The sequence below is a fragment of the Coregonus clupeaformis genome, chromosome 29 (assembly GCF_020615455.1).
Source record: "Coregonus clupeaformis isolate EN_2021a chromosome 29, ASM2061545v1, whole genome shotgun sequence".
Classification (NCBI taxonomy): Eukaryota; Metazoa; Chordata; class Actinopteri; order Salmoniformes; family Salmonidae; genus Coregonus; species Coregonus clupeaformis.
Window position 1 is genome coordinate 26,343,407 of NC_059220.1, and position 22,017 is coordinate 26,365,423.

The 22,017-nt window shown below is 44.3% G+C and overlaps 1 protein-coding gene across 3 annotated transcripts in view; it reads left to right on the forward strand.

Annotated features, from left to right (window-relative positions):
• The window catches only part of LOC121544473 (formin-like), a 92,835-nt gene that overhangs the window by 21,111 nt on the left and 49,707 nt on the right, over nucleotides 1-22,017 (forward strand). For 2 of the 3 annotated variants that reach the window (XM_045209139.1, XM_045209140.1), the window contains exons 3-7: nucleotides 3,783-3,946; nucleotides 10,055-10,175; nucleotides 11,840-11,901; nucleotides 13,404-14,104; nucleotides 20,624-20,765. In XM_045209139.1, the coding sequence (XP_045065074.1) occupies nucleotides 3,783-3,946; nucleotides 10,055-10,175; nucleotides 11,840-11,901; nucleotides 13,404-14,104; nucleotides 20,624-20,765 (1,190 nt within the window). Of the gene's footprint in view, nucleotides 1-3,782; nucleotides 3,947-7,018; nucleotides 9,673-10,054; nucleotides 10,176-11,839; nucleotides 11,902-13,403; nucleotides 14,105-20,623; nucleotides 20,766-22,017 lie in introns of those variants that run through there. The other variant, XM_045209138.1, reaches the window with a different exon arrangement.

Sequence of the window (22,017 nt, forward strand, 5' to 3'; positions counted from 1 at the left end):
ATCTATTATTACAGTGGTTGTTTAGCCTCTAGTTGGTGTGCTTCATGTTGAGAGAGAGCTCTCCAGTCTCCATGTTCCACTACTGTATGTCATGTACAGCCTGCCTCTGTAGAACAGGGCCCAGACAGCCAACCAACCAACCAACGGCCCACAGAGAGCAGGGGGAGCAGGGCTAAACCATGCAGGACAGACAGGAAATGAAGATTTACAAAGCCTGCCTCCAGCACAGAGATCAAGCACATGGATAGAACCACATGGCTCAGTCTTTATATTAGAATAATGAGTTTATAGATTTTTGTTTAGTAAAGTAGAAGTAGGGCACTGGGCACCACTGTGAGTGGGTGAAAGCGAGGAGAGTGTTGAAGAGGGAGAGAGGGATTGAGAGAGACTGCACTGTTTATAATGAATGTCTTCAGCCTGTTCCTTCAAAAGAGGGTCGTTCTTGCTCACCTTGAGTGTTGAGCAGTGACTTGCATATTATCTCTAGTAGTAGTCATTTATCACACCTGACACGCCAAGATTAGCCATGAGACGACCTCTCAGCACCATGTGACCTAACTAACACAGGCCCTGTTCTTTTAGCCCCCCACTCGCACTCATTCTCACTGTCTGTCTGACAGCTGCTCAGTTCACACGCTCTGATTTATACACTGTCACATCACAGCCCTGTCAATCAACACCTGCAGGTCCACAGCATTTCCCACCTGGCCTCCACCAAGGGGGAGTCTTTGGCAGAGTAGCTAGAGCAGAAGCACTATATAGTATGAGTGAGTTTTGCAAGGTAATCATATTCTCTTAGGTTCAGTCTATAAGAGGGTGTTGTTATCATTTTTAGAGCAACTTACAGTAAGGAATGCAGACATTTTCGTACTGGTCCCCCGTGAGAATCAAACCCACAACCCTGGCATTGCAAGCACCATGCTCTATCAACTGAGCCACACGGGATCTGTTATCAGAGCTCATGTCATCATTAATAAAGAGCTGTGTGTGATGTGTATCTGTCTGGGTTTTCAGTGAACTACAGGCATCGATTCAGCCTCCCTTGGTTTTGGAGATTAAATAGCAATGAGAGCAGTTTCCCCCAGTGCCAGTGAACTGTTCTTCACCCAGCATAACACTGTGTGTGTGTGTGTGTGTGTTTGTGTGTGTGTGTGTGTGTGTGTGTGTGTGTGTGTGTGTGTGTGTGTGTGTGTGTGTGTGTGTGTGTGTGTGTGTGTGTGTGTGTGTGTGTGTGTGTGTGTGTGTGTGTGTGTGTGTGTGTGTGTGTGTGTGTGTGCGTGCGTGCGTGCGTGCGAGTGTGTGCGTGTTTGTGAGTGCCTGTGTAATGAGGTAACTGCCAAGTGATCTCAGAGCACAAGCTAATGAAGTGGATTCATTACCTAATGCAGCAGAGTGCTTTCTAAATCATATTCTAGTCATCACTTTCTCTACGAGTTTAACTTTCTATTATTATGTTGGATTGGAGTCTCATTCCTAACAATGAACTTGTGAATGTACTATGTCTAAAATATTTACAGTACATTAAACTAGTCCAAAGTATTTTCTCAATGTTGATATTGAAAGCCTTTGCTTGTGTTAATATATATTTAATATAATATAATATAATATATTTTCCAGTGCACGTGTATTGTGTTATTCATCTGTAATACACAAAAGTTAACTAGATTAAAGTAACATGTGATGGCATATGTATCATTTCAGAAAAACACATAAGATCCTCTGAGGGTGCCGTATCCGACATTCATTTTGTGTATTTATATTTAGTGTGGTCTTTCTCAGAGCCAGAGAGAGAGCCAGTCAGAGCTGCACTGCAGTGCCTACAGGGACCCAAAACCTCTCCACCTATTCCTGTCCAGATGGTGGCAGCGTGGCCCTCTAAATGCATTTTAACACACTGCTGCCTGTGTCCTCAGCTCAGAACATGCTGCCTGTGTCGTCACAGTTAGAGTAGATGTGGACAAACTAGTCTCAAAGCTTAGTAAATGTTTCATATTTCAGGGATGCAAAAATGGAAGAGTGCTATTCTTCTGTACTCTATGCAATTGTTTCTTGAGCATTGAGAAAACACAGTAATAAACTGTGTCTTAAGGTCTTGTATGCTTTGAGTTGTCATAGTTACACTCTCATTATGCTCACCACCACCCTGCTAACAAGATGCCAAATACAGCTGAAATTAGAGTAGATTTGCTGTAGTTGATCATTACACTGGAATACAGCTGGTGCAGGGGAGAATACAGCCTTTGCTGCAGCTGGTCCTGGAGTGGGCTTGACTGTGCATTTGGACTCATCCCAAACAGCCCGCAGCATTACCAGGCTGGTGTTGAGCTCTGCAGTGTGCTGCTGCATTATCTTAATGAAATGTGATTTATCTAATCAATCGCTCCCTGCAGAGACTTTTCCTCTCAGTCTCTGCCGTGTGGAGCCGAAGTGCTGTCTGTCTAATAATGATTTATTCTGTTAAATACTGAGGCTGAATACAAATCTACAGATGCATGTATGTGTGTGTTCTCATAACTGCATTGCAACCATTTGTCTCAGACCTAAACTGGGGGTTGAGGACACTGTAGGATAGACAGTATTTTAGGTATTTTACTGGGTTGCTGCTTCAGTTTAGGAGGTTATAATGTACCTAGCTCAAGGGTGTGATGACACTACATTGAGATGTGATATTTGAGCATCTAATGCAACAGGAGGTGAGATTCCTCTCAGTTTAACCTTATTATATAGCCAAACAACAGGTTGAGGTGATGGCAGTGTGACCCTCCTGGGAGGTGTGGTATTACAGCATGAGAAAACCCTGAATTGGGGTCGCTGAGCATCAAGTTCAGTGTGAGCTGCTTTGCTGTTTCTCTTTCTCCTCCACCACTCTGACTTTATTTATCTTGCATGAGTGCTTCTCCCAAGGGGAAGAGTGCAGGCATATTTTTGCTGTGTGTGAGAGTACCACGTGTGCAAACTTGTACGCGTCAATGTGGATGTGAGAGTATTTATAGTGAGATGTACTGTTGTGTTAAGTTTTTTGGGGGTGGAGCGCACTATAGTAGCCTACCGTTGACATTATTTGTGCTCAGAGGCTGGAGGGGTGATGGACTATGGATGAGGTTGTCTCTGAGCTCTGAATCACAAAGCTCATATGGAAGTGAACAAACTGAATCCATCCTCCCTATGAAATGTTAACCTCTACTTACATTAGCCCTGTTCTAGCTGCTCTGTTCCACCATAGCTTGGCTAGAACATAGCCTTCTCCAGTCAGATTTAGTCAGGCTTAGTCTCTCTCTGAGGGGGCTAGATGTCAGCTCCTCTGCTCTCCAATCCATGGCAGCGTCACCCTCCACCACAGAATCGATTTGTTACAGTGAGTGAACAGAAACACACAAGCTGTCGGCCTGGTTTCTTTAGCCAATTGTTTTAGAGAGAGTAGTACCATTCCCTATGGCCAATGCATTGACTCATATACATAAATCCATATTGGATATAGTGGTATTTGTTTATCAGATCAGTGCGCGTTTGGCGGTCCTCAGGCTGAAGCAAGGCTAGCTAAGGACAGTATATAAATAGCCATCTGTACCCTGCAGCAGAGATGGGCTTTCTCTGTGTCTTTTAAAAGGTACTGATGCCTGCTTTCTACCTCCACCCACTTGATCCATTCAGGATACATAATGGCTCTGTTGCTTTGTAAAATCCCCCACTAACAGATGGTGTGCTTCAGTCTATCTTAATACACCTGTTATTACGCGTTACAATTCACAACAATTCATTACTGTGTGTGTTTGTGTGTGTAGAGGATGCAGACATCTGGATGCTGGACGGTGATGATGCCATCTCCCAGACCCAGGACTCCCTGAACCCCGCCTCCCGTCCTGACCACCTGGACATCCTCAGGATCACGCCCCCAGAGGATGACATCATCGGAGATACCCCCTACTACCCTGGACTGGAGTGCATGGTGAGAGCTGCTGCACCCACACAGTGCACTAATAGCAATACATCATACTTAGAAAAAAAAAGAAACTGGCCAAATTGTAACTAGGGCCTAGAGTATTCCCTGGTCTGGTCACATGGTCAGGAACAACTCTGTTCAGGTCACATAGTCAGGAACAAATCTGGGCCCTAATTGATACAATATGAAGGCTACTACACATTAGCAGTAGTTATCCTTCATTATGCATCTGCTCTCAGAGCAGTGTAGCATGACATTGCTGTTCCCTCAGGGCTCCAGGCCAGCGTGTACTCCACTCTACTGAAGTGCTTAACCACCTGATCATGAATTCCTCCAGTTGCATTAACATTAAGAGATCTGGGATGTGGTGCTGTGTGCCGTGGCGGTACCCAGAGCCCAGGACTTACTGTAGCCACTCTGCTAACACCTTCACATTCCACAATTTCTACACTCTTTTGAAAAAAGGGTTCTAAAAGGGTTCTTCAGCTGTTCCCTTAAGGGAACCCTTTAAAGAACCCTATTTGGTTCCAGGTAGAACCCTTTTTGGTTCCATGTCAAACCCTCTGTGGTAAGGGTTCTACATGGAACCCAAAATCGTTCTACCTGGAAACAAAAGGGTTCTACCTGGAAACAAAAAGGGTTCTTTAATGGGTTATCCTATGGGGACAGCCGAATAACTCTTTTAGGTTCTAGATAGCACATTTTTTCTAAGAGTGTAGTGCCCAGTTGTCAAGTCACTGTAAACCATATTAGAGTGGATTGATTGTGTCATGTACAGTATTTAGCTCCCTTTCTCTTAGTTTGTGTGTAGAGCTAAGAAGCTCAGCTATGTGTTTGCTACAGGCCAGGGCACCTGACTTGTGCGGGTCTGCCAAACACACAAACACACATATAAAACCCTACTGTTGGTACATTGTGTCTCTAGGTGTTTTCACTCTGTACTGAAACCAAACAAACAGACTCTTCAGAGCTTGCCAAACATCTCTACTGCTGAGAGAGAGATCCCACCAACAACAGTCTACATATTTAATCTACCCAATCACCAGCTGTTTGTCACAGGCAGGGTAGTGTTGTCATGTTTCAATGTTTTACCTAGGATGGTACATCTACTATTAACATGGTGACCCAGTATCACACTGTCATCAAATTAAACTAGATTGATTTACCAACACCTCTCACCTGCCTAGCACATCTATTATTTTGGGTAAAGTGTCAAGAGAAGGTCATATAAGTTGTAACAAATAAAAAATTACTGTGTCTGTCTGTCAAGATTCCATCATGCTGTTTGACTAGTTTAAGCAACAGTAGATTGTTTTGTGTGGATGGGTGTAGTTGTGTGTCAGACAGAGTAGCATAGCATAGTGTAATCAACAGCCACTCCTCGATCTCTGTTGCAGCCAGCATATCATAACAAAAGTAATCCCTGTTGTGTTTTTCCTCTAGTGGTAGACTGTCTCAACATAAAGATACCGACAATCTGTGGTGTGGCCTAAACTGGCATTGTAGTCATAGACTCCATTGGGGTGACTTGTTTTTCAAGTCACGTGTTACTTGATTGACAGACTGCTTTTCAATCAGTAGTGATCAGTGTGGGATTTGTAGAAGGGCCCTCTTCTAGCTCTCTGTCACTGTGACTCAGCTCCTCTCAGCCCACAGTACAGGGTGAGTCCTGCTGAGGCCTGGCTATGCGGCTAGCTGATATATTTACACTGAGTAAATTAAACACCAATGCTATTACATAATGGGTCAGGGCTCAGGGTGCCTCGCTCCAGGCTTGACAGAGAACCTCTGACTGACTATCTGTGGATTTATTTGAATCCCCAGAAGATCAGGGAATAACACTTACAACTACAGTGTTAGAGACATTATGTTTAAATACAATAGTATTTTCTAATACATTTTTGACATTTTAGTCATTTAGCAGACGCTCTTATCTAGAGCGACTAACAGTTAGTGAGTACATACATTTTCATATTGGCCCCCCGTGGGAATCGAACCCACAACCCTGGCGCTGCAAGCGCCATGCTCTACCAACTGAGCTACACGGGACTATAATACATTAGACATATGATTATTTAATATCTAATATATTAATAATGATTACAGAGATGTATTATTAATTTCAAACGTTTTGTCTTTGAACACTAACCTCATGTCTGATTTGGTATGGGGCTCCAAATCACCTTGACAACCATTTGTCGTTCTTAATCTTCCTGTGTCTGGAGAAATGCATTGAGGAGTGAACTTTGGCTGCTAAGGCCAAATATGGCCTTAATAGGGCTTTGAGTTCCCTCTGACAGCTCAATGAACAAGTAGCCCTAATTTCACTAAGTACTTTTCAGGCCTATGTGCTCTGTTTTGTGCTAAACTCTGTCAAGTGCACATTGTGTTCATATAAAGGGTGCATGGTACTTGAAAGATTTTTGAACCCATTGTATTTGAAGCAGCAGGTTTTGTAGACTGCAGACAGAGTACAATGATACTTGTCTGTGTAAACTTACTATAAACTCACTGTACTGGAAAACGAATGTGTGTATATGTATGTGTTCAGTTTATGATTTAGTGTAAAGACAACCTTAATCTATTCTAATGACATTCACACTCTGAGATTAGGGAATCAAAACCAATTTTCCTCTCAGCAAACTGTAGCAGTGTTAGCCCCTTGGCGTTAGCGGAGCTACTGACGACAACAGATTGCAGTGTTGGAGTGCTGGTCAGGGCTGGGCAGCAGCAGCAGCAGTTCCAGACTGACTAATCAGCACAGCTTAAGCTCTGTGCTGTAATAGTATAGAGAGCACTGTCAGCTGTAACACTGGGCTGGACCTCCTCCGCCGTCCACCTGACCAACCAGGAGATTAGCTATCTAACTAGCTAGCAGCCCCACTCGGTTTACACTGCAGTCAGAAATGACAGCGCTAAGCAACAGAGAGCTCCAGCTACCTGTGGCTGCCATTTTGCGGAAGTAAGATGGAGTAACCGGACACCTGTTCTGCTTGCCGCCACAGTTCCCTCCTAGGCAGGGCAGGGGAGGGTGGGGGGGGCGGGGCCAGACTGGGTAGACCAGTGAGATGCATTTTTTTCCAACCTGGAGGCTTTTCTCAGGAACACAGAGCTCTCCTGTACGCATACAGACACAGGGAAAGAGGGGAAAGAACCACGCCAGGAGGGCAACTCAGACAGTTGCTCTGAATCAGGTCTCTGTACCTACACATAAAGGGGAAGTGGAACCTACCGGACCACTCTGAAATAACTTTTCTAACTTTTCAAACTTTGTTCTGATGTTTTCCTGAGAAACTGAAAATGAGTTCCTCCTGGATTCCCAGGGAGATTATTCCAGGACATGCTTCCTGCCTCTGAACAGTTTGACTTGACCGGGAAAGTCATTGGAATTTCACTCTGCTCTACATCACTGGAAGTTCTGGAACACTGAAAAAGTTATCTGTGACATTTAACATACAGTAGAGGAGATGCTGTTTTTAATTGGAGAACGTTTTCTATATGCAGCACAGCAGGGTCTTGTGTTGCCATACAATATTACAGGATAGCAGGGGTTATACCTGGAGCCCTCCTGGAGAGGTTAAGAAGAGCTAGGGGATTTGTCCTCACAAAGGCCTTTTGTTCACTGGAACCAGTAGAAGTGGAACACGGCTTGGCAGGTTGAGAGTCCTGGAGGTGTAGAGATGTGCCTTTTGTGACACTCTGAATGGACACACTGTGCTCGGGTAGCCTCTACCTGGCTGGCTGGCTAGGAGTTCACAGGCCTAAGTACATGCTACATGACAGTTAAGGGTTCTGTGAAAATGGACAGTGTAAGTAATAGCTCTGATGGTCAGGAGAAGCAGCAATCCAGTTCGTTCCGCAATAAGATCTCCACTATGTTTACACGTGGGGACAAGCCTGAGCCTCAGAGGCTAGCGGGAGAGACTGCGGTGCTGATGGCTTTCAGAACCCTATCTGAAGATAACTATATCACAGGGGTCCATGATCAAAGTGCTCTGGATGTTATCAGTGACGACAGACTTAGAGTGGGGGGAGATGTGAGGGGTAGGGGTGAGGTTCTTCATAATGGAGAGGCCACCTTCCTTGATACGGAGGACAGGATTGAATCATGGGAGAATGAGTCCAGTAGGAAGAGTAGCTCTGTGACCTCTCCTCCTAACCCAGGCCAAGTGTCTGTGTCCACGGCCGACCCAGATCTGGTCCAGGTCACTATGGTGGAGATCTGCAGCGACACAGAGATGGAAGATGAGGAGGGGATCAGCAGCCTCAGTCAATCAGACAAGCATGCCACCCCTGGAATGTCCCTCCCACCTGACGATGACCAGTGGACAGTGGGCGATGATAACAAGGGTCAGCTGACACCAGCTGGCCCAGTGAGAGGTACCATTGATACAGACTTAGAGCTGCCTGTGTTAAAGCCACAAAGTATTGTGGAAAGATCCCTCAAAGACACCTCTGTTCTGTACTCTGCAAGGTTTATGGGCAGATCTCACAGCGGGACAGATCTTGGTCTCTTCTCCTCTGTCTCCAAACCACAAGTGCCTGGAGACAGCTGCAGCACGTACCTCTCCACTGATCCCAGGCCTGTGGAGGTGGGTGTGGATGCAGAAGCCATGGGTGCAGAGGGGTCCAGCCATTATCACCACAAAGTAGCCAAAGGCTTCAGCATCAGCCGGGAGTTATTGGGCCTTACTGACGTGTGTGCTGGAAACTCTGCAGTGGCTTCACCTCTTAACCTGTCTTTGACCTCTGAACCCCAGATATCGGAGGCAGCAGCAGACGACACTGCCTTGCCGTCAGGACAGCCAGAGGACCAAGATACTGGACAGTGGAAGGAGATATTGTCGGAAAACACTAGAACTGAGGAGTGTAGAGAGCATGTTCCTTGCCTCGACTCCCCTTCCACCCTCTCTGATTCCAGGCCACCTGAAGCAGCAGAGCCATCTTCCCCCAGCCTGGAGGAGCAGCCTGACACGCCTGTTCCTGGAAAGTCCCCAGCTGACAGCCAGCCAAGTGCCATTCCTGTCTCTGTCTCGCCCAGGGGCCAAGGCGACATGCCTGCCACTAGGGGGCCCGAGACAGACCCGCCATCCACCACATTGTCTCCCTCCAGGGGCACAGTTTCCTCCCAGGCCCCCTCATTCCAAATTCCTGCCCTGTTCAGCGGGCTGCGGGTTCTGAAGAAGGGGGCTGTGGGGGAGGAGAGGGAGACAGTGTCTGAGATCAAACAGAGAGACACTGACCTGGCCCTGCTGAGCCTGAAGAAGAGCATCAACAAAACCAAGAACCTCCCTGAGCAGATCACCTTCAGTAGCAGCACCCCCAAGAAACGACCCGAGCCCAAACCTGTGTCTGAGACCAAGAGTAATCTCTTGGGGCAGATCAGCCAGCTGTTCAACCTAGACGGGACCAAGGCCGAGGACAAGCCGGACCCACTGCTAGAGCTCAGAGACAGGGAGCCGGAGAAGAGGGAGGAGGGGGTGACAGACAACGGTCTAGAGGACATCCCTATCACCCCACCAGCAGACAGCAGGAAAGCTTCAGACACAGCGCTTGACACCTTCAAGAATCTCTTCAGCTCCAAACCGGCTAAAAAGGATACAGAAGAGGATGTGGATTTAGAGGCTGTCAAGAAAAAATACAAAAGTGAGAAAGAGCTGCTAAAATCCATCTTTGAGAGAACCTCCAAGTCTCCTAGCAGCAGTGAGCAAAAAGGTCCAGCAGAGTCTAAAGTATGTACTGTTTGTGTCTAACTCAAAGCTGTATTCCTTCTCTATGTTGTATTTTATAGATCACTATTCATTGTTGTTTTTTCTCTCAGATCACCAAGGTTTTGACATTTATGAATGTAAAGCTATTTGAAGTGTATGTTGTGTTTTCTTGGGCATATGCAATGCAGACAGGACAAAACCACTATGTTTGTAACTTTAAAGTGACATCTCATAGGGTATTAGCTTTGGGGATAGTCTTGATTTGAGATGGTCTCATGTCTTATCACGTGTTGACTTCTCAGTCAGATTGGCCACCGACTGTACTGTAAACCTTAGGGAGTGTGTACAGTTTCTATGTATGTTCTGTGTTAACTGAGGTATCATCTGCTGTCTTTCCTCCCAGTCTGAGGTCACCTCCCCTGCAGACAGTGAGGACCGGACCCCCGGGCGGCTCCAAGCCATCTGGCCCCCGCCCAAGCCCAAGGATGAGGAGGAGAAGGTGGGGCTCAGGTACACCGAGGCAGGTAAGGACGTGCTCCATACTGGAGCTCTCCACTTACTCTACACCGCTTCTGCAGTATCATACAATCTCCTGTTGAGAAACACCTGTATGCTGTTATCTGTCTTACGATAAGATAGACTTGATACAAATCTACTGATCATGAGTGCCTCCACCCTGTTTTATCTGGGGCAGGCGCTCTCCTTACTTACCCTGACTGGTTAATCTAATTGAGAGGTGACACAAACAAGTAGTGCAGCCCTGCTGGTATATTTACAGCCAGCTGAGCCCAGTGGCAGGGTGTAAGAAAACCATTTAAATCCATTTAAAGCAGGAACGCACTGAAACCTTCCCTCCACAGTAATGCTGCTGTCTTTTGAGATGTCTGCTAGCATCACAGTGTATAGTGGAGCTTTGGGAGGTAGTTTGGAGATAGGCTGGGGCTGGACAGCCTGCCACTCTCTCAGCCTGGCTATGCTTTCTCTGTCTCTCTGTCTCTCTGTCTCTCTCTCTCTCTCTCTCTCTCTCTCTCTCTCTCTCTCTCTCTCTCTCTCTCTCTCTCTCTCTCTCTCTCTCTCTCTCTCTCTCTCTCTCTCTCTCTCTCTCTCTCTCTCTCTCTCTCTCTCTCTCTCTCTCTCTCTCTCTCTCTCTCTCTCTCTCTCTCTCTCTCTCTCTCTCTCTCTCTGAAGAAGAATACTCACACAAATAGGGTAAAGGCCCACATGACTCTAAATAGGCTGATCCAATTACATTACAGGGAGATGTTCATTTCTCTTAATGTGTTGGATGCAGAGACATTGTGCAGCCTAGAACCTGTTGTACTGGAGCAGAGACCGTATGTGGCAGGTATATCAGGCCATCTCACAGCTCATGGACTTTGGAAGGCTGAGCAAAGGTCCAAGCTGATAGGTGGCTAGATTAAAACAACAAAGAGCATGCTTATGTGTGTGCGCACATCCATTTACTGTAGGCACACACTCATGCTGTTCCACACAGCACACACACAGTAACACACACCATTTACCATGAGCCGTTAGCCTTCCATTAACTCTTGTGCTTTTACTCTCTCAGAATACTAGCCTTGAAACAGCATAATTATTGGTTTGTTCTCAAAGAGGATAACACAAATTGCTTGAAGACTTTAAACCACCAGACAGCATACTGTAATATCCCCTTTGCAGCAGATTGTTTATCTCTAATAGCTTTACTGCTGAGGTATCTAACTTGTTCATACTTCCAGAAGCTATTTATATGGTTCACTGCACAATTATTATTGTCAGATGTTACTATTGCCTTACAACACAGAATGATGTCCTTCATTGTTCTTCAGGCGGTCCGTCGAGACAAAGGCATGACTCTGTCGTCCCTCAGCAGCAGCCTAGCATAACATGGAGGAGGAGAGGATCATGTTTCCCTGCCATATTACTTATCCCTGCAATCACATGTTAATCTTGTGTTTGTTTCAGTATTTTACTAATTAATGTATGATGAAAGAGTGAATGGTCCCATGAATGTCCTGTAAAGTTGGTTGCTATTGAAAATGTAATCTCTTGTGTACATTGAAATTATCCTTCCAACTAATGTGACATTTGTGATGGTTTATGCTGTGTAATTGTATTTATGTATAAATATTAATGACATTATCATGTGTTCTAGCTATAGCAAGTGGATGTCTCTTTTCCCTTCCAGAGCACCAGGCTGCCCTCTTGCAGCTGAAGAGAGAATTCAAAGAGGAGGTGGAGAAATTACATGTAAGTTAACCTCCTTGTTTTAAACAGTTCACTACATATCATTCTTACTGATTTCAGTGCTGCGGTTTGTTTCAATCAAATGCAGTCGCCTCACCATATCCTACTGTCCGCATGTAATAAGAAAGTAACTGATAGTTAATGAACCCAGGACACTGCAGTTTTCTTCAGAGACACTAGATGTCGCCAATCAACCACAGAAGCAAAGCAAACTATCGTCTATAGTGACTGGACTTTCCAAGCTTGATGTCTGAGCTTGTCTCAATGGCCCATAGTTACACACCTCTCTTCATCACCATAGTAAATAGACAGCCTTGTGTTTCTATCTAAACATATTATTGGCCTTAAGTGGGTCTGGTGTCGTTTTTTTTTACACCTTCAAATGGTCATTTCAACCAAAGCATCTCATTAATTGACTCACACTTCTGTGGCATAACACTGTTGTCAGGCACAAGGTTAAATGTGACATCCCAGTCACATTTGATATGAGGTCAGCATTGAGAGAGGAAGCTGTGATGTCATGATGTGTTCCAGATGTGAAGCTCCTGCCAGTTCCTCATATGAAATAAGATCACCATTTAGAACATGGATGCACCCAGAGATCTCATTTATTGACCTGTCTCTTTCCAACTGGAAATGTCTCCATTATTTCTTGTATGATCTAGTTTTGAGTTCACCCTATGAACTCAGCAGATTCCACTCTGTTGCTGAAGCACTATAATGCATTGTTTGTTCAACTGTGCCACCAGTGCCAAGGTGATGCAATTGAAAGCAGTATTTGAAATTGTTTCTCACAGGTCTCAGTGGAGTAGTCACATTGATTTGTTAAGAGCAGCCTGAGCTGAGTAAGAGGACAAGATCATAGAGCAGACTGTTAACCTTATTTATGGAACAATTTCTCTGAACAACAACCTTACTTGAGCAAATTGTCTCTGGAAAGTGTGTCTGAAAATTACAATTATTAAAGCAGTGCTGATTCAGCAGATATAGATGACTTCCTCTGCCTGTAGAGGTCTTCCTCTGCGTGTTACCCTGCCGTTTGTCTCTGATCCCTTGCATCAGGCCATCATATTGACACTCATAAATATGTAGTTAAACCATGAGAAAGGATAGGAACGTGCCTAATTCATTTTCCTAGCTGACCCCCATGCTAACAAGGAACGTGTCAGATACATTGCAAAATGGTTTCCTTTTCACTTTTCCTCAAGTTTGGCTGGATTGTGTTGATGTTTGAAACGTCGAATAAACATCCAGCTTATTAGCTCTTCATTATGTTGTCAGTTATTGTACTTTTCTGTTGGGGATGAAAGATCGGAATGAAAATTAGTGGGCATGATGTTAGAAATCACTTAATTTCATTTAATGAAGGTAATGATGGCCATTTTCTCTCACATGCTCTCATTGAGTCACCCAGGGGTCTTTGTGGAGCCCCACATTAGGTGATTCTGTTTCATATGGCTGAGTGGGATGTTTCTGACTGATCTCTGTACTCCTGCTCCACACAGACGGACTTTGAGATCCAGATGTTCCAGGTGCGAGGGGAGCATGCTGTGTCAGTGTCCCGACTGGAGGGAGTCATCGGCAAGATGCAGACAGACCGTCACCAGGCCTTTAGCCTGGGCCTTGAGAGGGGCGAGCTCCGTGAGGCCTGCGTGTCCACTGAGGACGACCTGCCCCCCAAAACTTTCCGTAACGTCTGCATCCAGACAGACAGGGAGACCTTCCTCAGGACCCCCGAGGGCGAGGACGAGGCCAGCCGGCCCGGTCTCAACCCCAGCCAGAATGGGCCTAAGAAACTCAACCTGGACTCCATCAACCTGAGTCTGCATGGAGGAGCCTCAGGACTGCCTGGCCCACCTCCTCCTCCTCCTCCTCCTCCTCCTCCCCCTCCTCCCCTCCCTGGCCAAACAAGACTGCTTCCACCTCCTCCTCCTCCCCCGTTTCCTGGCAACATGGGGCCACCTCCTCCACCCCCCCTCCCAGGTTTTGGTCCCCCACCTCCCCCTCCCCCTCCTCCTGGGTTACCTGGAGTTGGCCCTCCCCCTCCTCCCCCTCCACCTGGGTGCGGCCCACCCCCTCCCCCTGGGGGAGGCTTTGGGTTTGGGTTCGGCCAGGCAGCAGAGAAGGCCCCAAGGAAGCCTGCGTTGGAACCTGCCACTCCCATGAAGCCTCTATACTGGACCAGGATACAGATCCAGAACAATAAGTACCTACTTCTTCTATAGCCCATTCACAAGATGTATTATCACCTCTGTCTCCCACTCCTCACTGTGCCACTTCCATCAGGTATACAGACACTAATACAGTAAAACATCAGGCTGGGTTGACCACCCCTGCGCTAGTACCCTGGATGAGGACAGGCGCCCAAGTGAGATGTTTCAGCACATTTCCAGTGGCTGGGGTTTGTGCTGCTGGATTCCAGGCTCCCAGCTTTATGGCCTTGTATTTCTATGCCTGGGTTAGTAGAGGAAGTTGACTTGTGGTTCACACTCTCTGGTCCTGGCTAATGGTGGAGGGTTGAGTGGGGCACAGCGGTAACATGCCTGCTATAAAGTTTACAGTTGGACAGCATTAAACAGGACTCTTAACTGTAACAAGTTTCTGGGCTGATAGACATTATGAAGGGAAATACAGTACACTTTGAAAAAAGGCCAGGTCAATGAACAAATGTCAAAATATACACAATTTCACTATATATACAGAGCAGGCTTCATGAGGAAGCTAGGGAAGACATAGTTAACTGTGCTTTACAGGGATTACATGTCAATATAGGCACAGTCCAGTCAATTATAAATGCTGTCTACCGTGGAATCACAAAGGCTTTGTGGAGTTTGCATAGATTTACAGTGGGGGAAAAAAGTATTTAGTCAGCCACCAATTGTGCATGTTCTCCCACTTAAAAAGATGAGAGAGGCCTGTAATTTTCATCATAGGTACACGTCAACTATGACAGACAAAATGAAAAAAAATAATCCAGAAAATCACATTGTAGGATTTTTAATGAATCCTTTTTTTTTTTATGAATCCATAAAAATTATGGTGGAAAATAAGTATTTGGTCAATAACAAAAGTTTCTCAATACTTTGTTATATACCCTTTGTTGGCAATGACACAGGTCAAATGTTTTCTGTAAGTCTTCACAAGGTTTTCACACACTGTTGCTGGTATTTTGGCCCATTCCTCCATGCAGATCTCCTCTAGAGCAGTGATGTTTTGGGGCTGTCGCTGGGCAACACAGACTTTCAACTCCCTCCAAAGATTTTCTATGGGGTTGAGATCTGGAGACTGGCTAGGCCACTCCAGGACCTTGAAATGCTTCTTACGAAGCCACTCCTTCGTTGCCCGGGCGGTGTGTTTGGGATCATTGTCATGCTGAAAGACCCAGCCACGTTTCATCTTCAGTGCCCTTGCTCAAAATCTCACGATACATGGCCCCATTCATTCTTTCCTTTACACGGATCAGTCGTCCTGGTCCCTTTGCAGAAAAACAGCCCCAAAGCATGATGTTTCCACCCCCATGCTTCACAGTAGGTATGGTGTTCTTTGGATGCAACTCAGCATTCTTTGTCCTCCAAACACGACGAGTTGAGTTTTTACCAAAAAGTTATATTTTGGTTTCATCTGACCATATGACATTCTCCCAATCCTCTTCTGGATCATCCAAATGCACTCTAGCAAACTTCAGACGGGCTTGGACATGTACTGGCTTAAGCAGGGGGACACGTCTGGCACTGCAGGATTAGAGTCCCTGGCGGCATAGTGTGTTACTGATGGTAGGCTTTGTTACTTTGGTCCCCGCTCTCTGCAGGTCATTCACTAGGTCCCCCCGTGTGGTTCTGGGATTTTTGCTCACCGTTCTTGTGATCATTTTGACCCCACGGGGTGAGATCTTGCGTTGAGCCCCAGATCAGGTCTTTTATACTGATAACAAGTTCAAACAGGTGCCATTAATACAGGTAACGAGTGGAGGACAGAGGAGCCTCTTAAAGAAGAAGTTACAGGTCTGTGAGAGCCAGAAATCTTGCTTGTTTGTAGGTGACCAAATACTTATTTTCCACCATAATTTGCAAATAAATTCATTAAAAATCCTACAATGTGATTTTCTGGATTTTTTTTCCTCATTTTGTCTGTCATAGTTGACGTGTACCTATGATGAAAATTACAGGCTTCTCATCTTTTTAATTGGGAGAACTTGCACAATTGGTGGCTGACTAAATACTTTTTTTCCCCACTGTATTTTCCCCAAATTGTTCAACTTTGATTCACTGCAGTTTTCTGGAGTCTGTCAGAACCCATTACGTGGAGTTATTTGAGTTGGTCCCTGTGAATGCAGTATGAAATTAAAGGGAAGATTTTCGGGAGTATCATTATGTTCTTGGTTACAGCCTCTTGGCTGTCCCAGACAGATACTTTCACCACCGCTGTGGGTAGCCAATAGCAAATTGGACCCAATTGGACTCACTTGACTCTAATTGAGTCTCTGTCTATGTGTTTGATTGCTGTGGTATTTCAGCTATGACCAGCTGGCCAACCTTTTAGTCTGTTTGTTGAGTTCACTTCGTCTCCACTGTTGTAAAATGTCTCCTTTCTGGTGGAATCAGCCTGGGCCGGCCAAACCCTGACCTCATGACTGGACAGTAGCGAGAGACCCATGAACACAAACACAGATAAGGCATATCTACAGTCCATACAGTATGGATACAGTGCATTAACATACACCACCGTTCAAATGTTTGGGGTCACTTAGAAAGGTCCTTGTTTTCAATCGAAAAGCACTTTTTTTGTCCATCAAAATAACATCAAATTGATCAGAAATACAGTGTAGACATTGTTAATGTTGTAAATGGCTATTGTAGCTGTAAACGGCTGATTTTTAATGGAATATCTACATAGGCGTACAGAGGCCCATTATCAGCAACCATCAGTCCTGTGTTCCAATGGCACGTTGTGTTTTCTAATCCAAGTTTATCATTTGAAAAGGCTAATATCATTAGAAAATCCTTTTGCAATTATGTTAGCGCAGCTGAAAACTGTTGTGCTGATTAAAGAAGCAATAAAACTGGCCTTCTTGAGACTACATTTTACATTTTACATTTTAGTCATTTAGCAGACGCTCTTATCCAGAGCGACTTACAAATTCCTCTTTCTATTCTGGTTAGAGCCCGTTTGCGCTGTTCTGTGAAGGGAGTAGTACACAGCATTGTACGAGATCTTCAGTTTCTTGGCAATTTCTCGCATGGAATAGCCTTCATTTCTCAGAACAAGAATAGACTGACGAGTTTCAGAAGAAAGTTATTTGTTTCTGGCCATTTTGAGCCTGTAATCGAACCCACAATTGCTGATGCTCCAGATACTCAACTAGTCTCAAGAAGGCCAGTTTTATTGCTTCTTTAATCAGCACAACAGTTTTCAGCTGTGCTAACATAATTACAAAATGTGTTTTCTAATGATCAATTAGCCTTTTAGAATGATAAACTTGGATTAGCAAACACAACGTGCCATTGGAACACAGGACTGATGGTTGCTGATAATGGGCCTCTGTACGCCTATGTAGATATTCCATTAAAAATCAGCCGTTTACAGCTACAATAGCCATTTACAACATTAACAATGTCTACACTGTATTTCTGATCAATTTGATGTTATTTGAATGGACAAAAAAAATGCTTTTCTTTCAAAAACAAGGACATTTCTAAGTGACCCCAAACTTTTGAAGCAGTGTAAGAAAGTGGCAAACAGTAGGCCTATTACATTTTACAAAGGGATCCTTTATAGAAAGTTCTAAATCATGCAACATTACATATTACTGTCAGTAGATAAACTCTCATTGAAAAGTTAACATGACCTGTGTTATACATACAGTAAGGCTGCCTCACATGGGTGGGTCCTGATGAACCTGTCTCAGTGAACCTGCTGCCTGTGAGGCTGCCTGACCTGGCCTATATACAGGCTGAGTTATGGTGGACTTCATCTTCCTCTCCCTGCGTTATCAGAGACTAGAGGGCTGCATCACTTATCATCCAGAGCCTGAGGCTGCCACACTGTCTAACCCAGGGGATAGTTATCTTCTATGATTTAAAAGAGGAATGGAAAGTAAAGGTAGCAGAGCAGGGCTGAACTCTGGGAGGCTCCTGTACAGAGAGAGACATCATCAGACTCCCTCTCTGTTTGCTTTCAGCGTTACCCAGCAACAGCGGAAACAGAATACCTCCTATCTTCCTTGTAGTTTATTTGAAATGCTCCTTTAGTGCTGAAATCTCATATCTCAAACCCAGTGACACTTGAGTCATTTGATTTTCAGAAGCCTCAGTCATAAATGTAATTTTTTATTAAAAAGCGGAAATTCAAGTCGGTTTTCTCTGCATTCTGCAAATTCTCACCCCAGCAAACGTCTGCCCTAAATCAAAAGATGGAAGTAAACACTGCACAGCCCAAGTAAACATCAAATAAACTGCTTCACAAATTGTTTATCTCTGGCACAGGACAATTTGTACTGAGAAGTCCACTAGCTATTCCACTTTTACCAAGAAGTCACCCCTGTAACACAGTCTCCTGTCATCACAGTAACACCGTTATTAAAAAGGGTTTTATGTTGAATTGTGGTGCTCCTCAGCATATGGAAGTGTATCTCTCCCCCAGTCCCAGACTAAAAGTATGTCTCTTGTTTTTTTTACGGGGTAGATCAGCTTTAATATTGCAGATAGATTGTAACTTCCATCAATGTAATTGTCTGCATCACTTCCAATCCCCCATATGTTTTTTTTCTCTCGCAAATATATATATATATATATATATATATATATATATATATATATATATAACACACACACACACACACATACATACATACATACATACATACATACATACATACATACATACATACATACATACATACATACATACATACATACATACATACAGTTGAAGTCGGAAGTTTACATACACCTTAGCCAAATACATTTCAACTCAGTTTTTCACAATTCCTGACATTTAATCCTAGTAAAAACTCCCTGTCTTAGGTCAGTTAGGATCACCACTTTATTTTAAGAATGTGAAATGTCAGAATAATAGTAGAGAGAATGATTTATTTCAGCTTTTATTTATTTCATCACATTCCCAGTGGGTCAGAAGTTTACATACACTCAATTAGTATTTGGTAGCATTGCCTTTAAATTGTTTAACTTGGGTCAAACGTTTTGGGTAGCCTTCCACAAGCTTCCCACAATAAGTTGGGTGAATTTTGGCCCATTCCTCCTGACAGAGCTGGTGTAACTGAGTCAGGTTTGTAGGCCTCCTTGCTTGCACACGCTTTTTCAGTTCTGCCCACACATTTTCTATAGGATTGAGGTCAGGGCTTTGTGATGGCCGCTCCAATACCTTGACTTTGTTGTCCTTAAGCCATTTTGCCACAACTTTGGAAGTATGCTTGGGGTCATTGACAATTTGGAAGACCCATTTGCGACCAAGCTTTAACTTCCTAACTGATGTCTTGAGATGTTGCTTCAATATATCCACATAATTTTCCTTCCTCATGATGCCATCTATTTTGTGAAGTGCACCAGTCCCTCCTGCAACAAAGCACCCCCACAGCATGATGCTGCCACCCCCGTGCTTCACGGTTGGGATGGTGTTCTTCGGCTTGCAAGCTCCCCCCTTTTCCTCCAAACATAACGATGGTCATTATGGCCAAACAGTTCAATTTTTGTTTCATCAGACCAGAGGACATTTCTCCAAAAAGTACGATCTTTGTCCCCATATGCAGTTGCAAACCATAGTCTGGCTTTTTTATGGCGGTTTTGGAGCAGTGGCTTCTTCCTTGCTGAGCGGCCTTTCAGGTTATGTCGTTATAGGACTCGTTTTACTGTGGATATACATACTTTTGTACCTGTTTCCTCTAGCATCTTCACAAGGTCCTTTGCTGTTGTTCTGGGATTGAGTTGCACTTTTCGCACCAAAGTACGTTCATCTCTAGGAGACAGAACGCGTCTCCTTCCTGAGCGGTATGATGGCTGCGTTGTCCCATGGTGTTTATACTTGCATACTATTGTTTGTACAGATGAACATGGTACCTTCAGGTGTTTGGAAATTGCTCCCAAGGATGAACCAGACTTGTGGAGGTCTACACATTTTTTTCTGAGGTCTTGGCTGATTTCTTTTGATTTTCCCATGATGTCAAGCAAAGAGGCACTGAGTTTGAAGGTAGGCCTTGAAATAAATCCACAGGTACACCTCCAATTGACTCAAATTATGTCAATTAGCCTATCAGAAGCTTCTAAAGCCATGACATCATTTTCTGGAATTTTCCAAGCTGTTTAAAGGCACAGTCAACTTAGTGTATGTAAACTTCTGACCCACTGGAATTGTGATACAGTGAATTATAAGTGAAATAATCTGTCTGTAAAAAACTGTTGGAAAAATTACTTGTGTCATGCACAAAGTAGATGTCCTAACCGACTTGCCAAAACTATAGTTTGTTAACAAGAAATGTGTGGAGTGGTTGAAAAACAAGTTTTAATGACTCCAACCTAAGTGTATGTAAACCTCCGACTTCAACTGTACATATACATTTCCTTTTTTAAAATATATTTCCCTTTATTACTTTCCAACCCCACCACCCCTTCCCTAATTGAGGTAAACTAGTGAAAAACAATGCTTAGGCCTCTACTTCCAGCTTATACAGACTATATACATTTTATGGACACAGTCTGTCTCTTGTTTGCAGTAATAATACACTGTGGGGTTCTCTGGAGGAGCCAGACATCGTAGACACCAAGGAGTTTGAGGACCTGTTCTCCAAGGCCACTCTGCAACCAAAGAAGAAGCCCCTTTCAGACACCTATGAGAAGAAGGCCAAGACTAAGAAGGTTGGTTGAAATCTCATCCATTCTCTTCTCTCCCCCGTGCTGTTGTTATTTTATTGTCTTTCTTCTCTCAGGAGGAGAATCTCAAGTGTCTTGGGTTTGGAAAGTGATGAGGGCTATTAGACTTTCCATGCAGGGAACCATATACTGTAGCTTTAAAGCTGTCATCAGAAACGATGACACACTCCATTTGGCATGGCACGTCGTATTTCTCAGACCTGTCTTGTCCAAAGAAAATGCTTTGTCATCATAATGTGTCTCATTGCTACCACACAAGGGCCCTAGTGGCACATTTTAATTAATATTTCCTCGTCAGGCAATTTTTGAGGACGTTATTACTATGTTACTCCAGTAAGAGCATCTGCTAAATGAGTACAATGGTGTCAGCAGATGCTCCAACCCTAGACCACTTACCTCTGGACCATTCCTTTAGGAGGTCTGCTGAGTTAGCCCAAGTAGAGCCACATTAACAAGGATCCCAGCATTACATGGAGTCTAATCTAGAAACAACACAAAGTTTGCCAGGAGTAAATCACTCCCCTCCCTTTTCTCGTCTTCCTCCTGACTGTCCAATTCCTGGTGATTGGTGTAGCCAGCTCTTGTGCGATGTCAAACCAGGCTATCAGGTGGCAGTGAGTTCAGTTTTCCTCTCCTCTCCCTGGCCCTGTGTATAGAAGCACAGCTGGGTAGGATCCACCTTTAGCAGACCTGCTGCTTACACTTCACAATCAGCTGCAGACTAAACTGTCCTACTCCATGATTTGGAATCTTCTTTTGATTGTCCTTTTGACTAAGTTTGATAGTTATTTTCTTACAAAACCTGGTCATAGTTATTGGTTGAGAGAAATCATTTTAAAAAATTGGTCCTGTCCAGACCAGACTTCTTTTTTTGGTGCAGTCCGGACTGGCCTTGATTTCAACGTCCAGACCAGACCAAATCTGAACCAATTACAGACGTCTATGTTTGGGCCAAATAAAGGCCAGTCCAAACCCGACCAAATCTGGACCAATCATAAACGTCTATGTTTGCTTCAGATTTGGTCCGGTCCGGACTGGCCTTTATTTGGCCCAAACATAGACGTCTATAATTGGTTCCGATTTTGTCTTGACCGGACCAAATCTGAACCAATCATAGACATCTATGTTTCACACGTTTGGAAAGCACAGTAAAGCACAATACAGTACAGTAGAGCACAGCAGAGTACAGAACATTACAGTACAATACAGAGTACAGTAAAGAAAAGCAGAGGTCAGT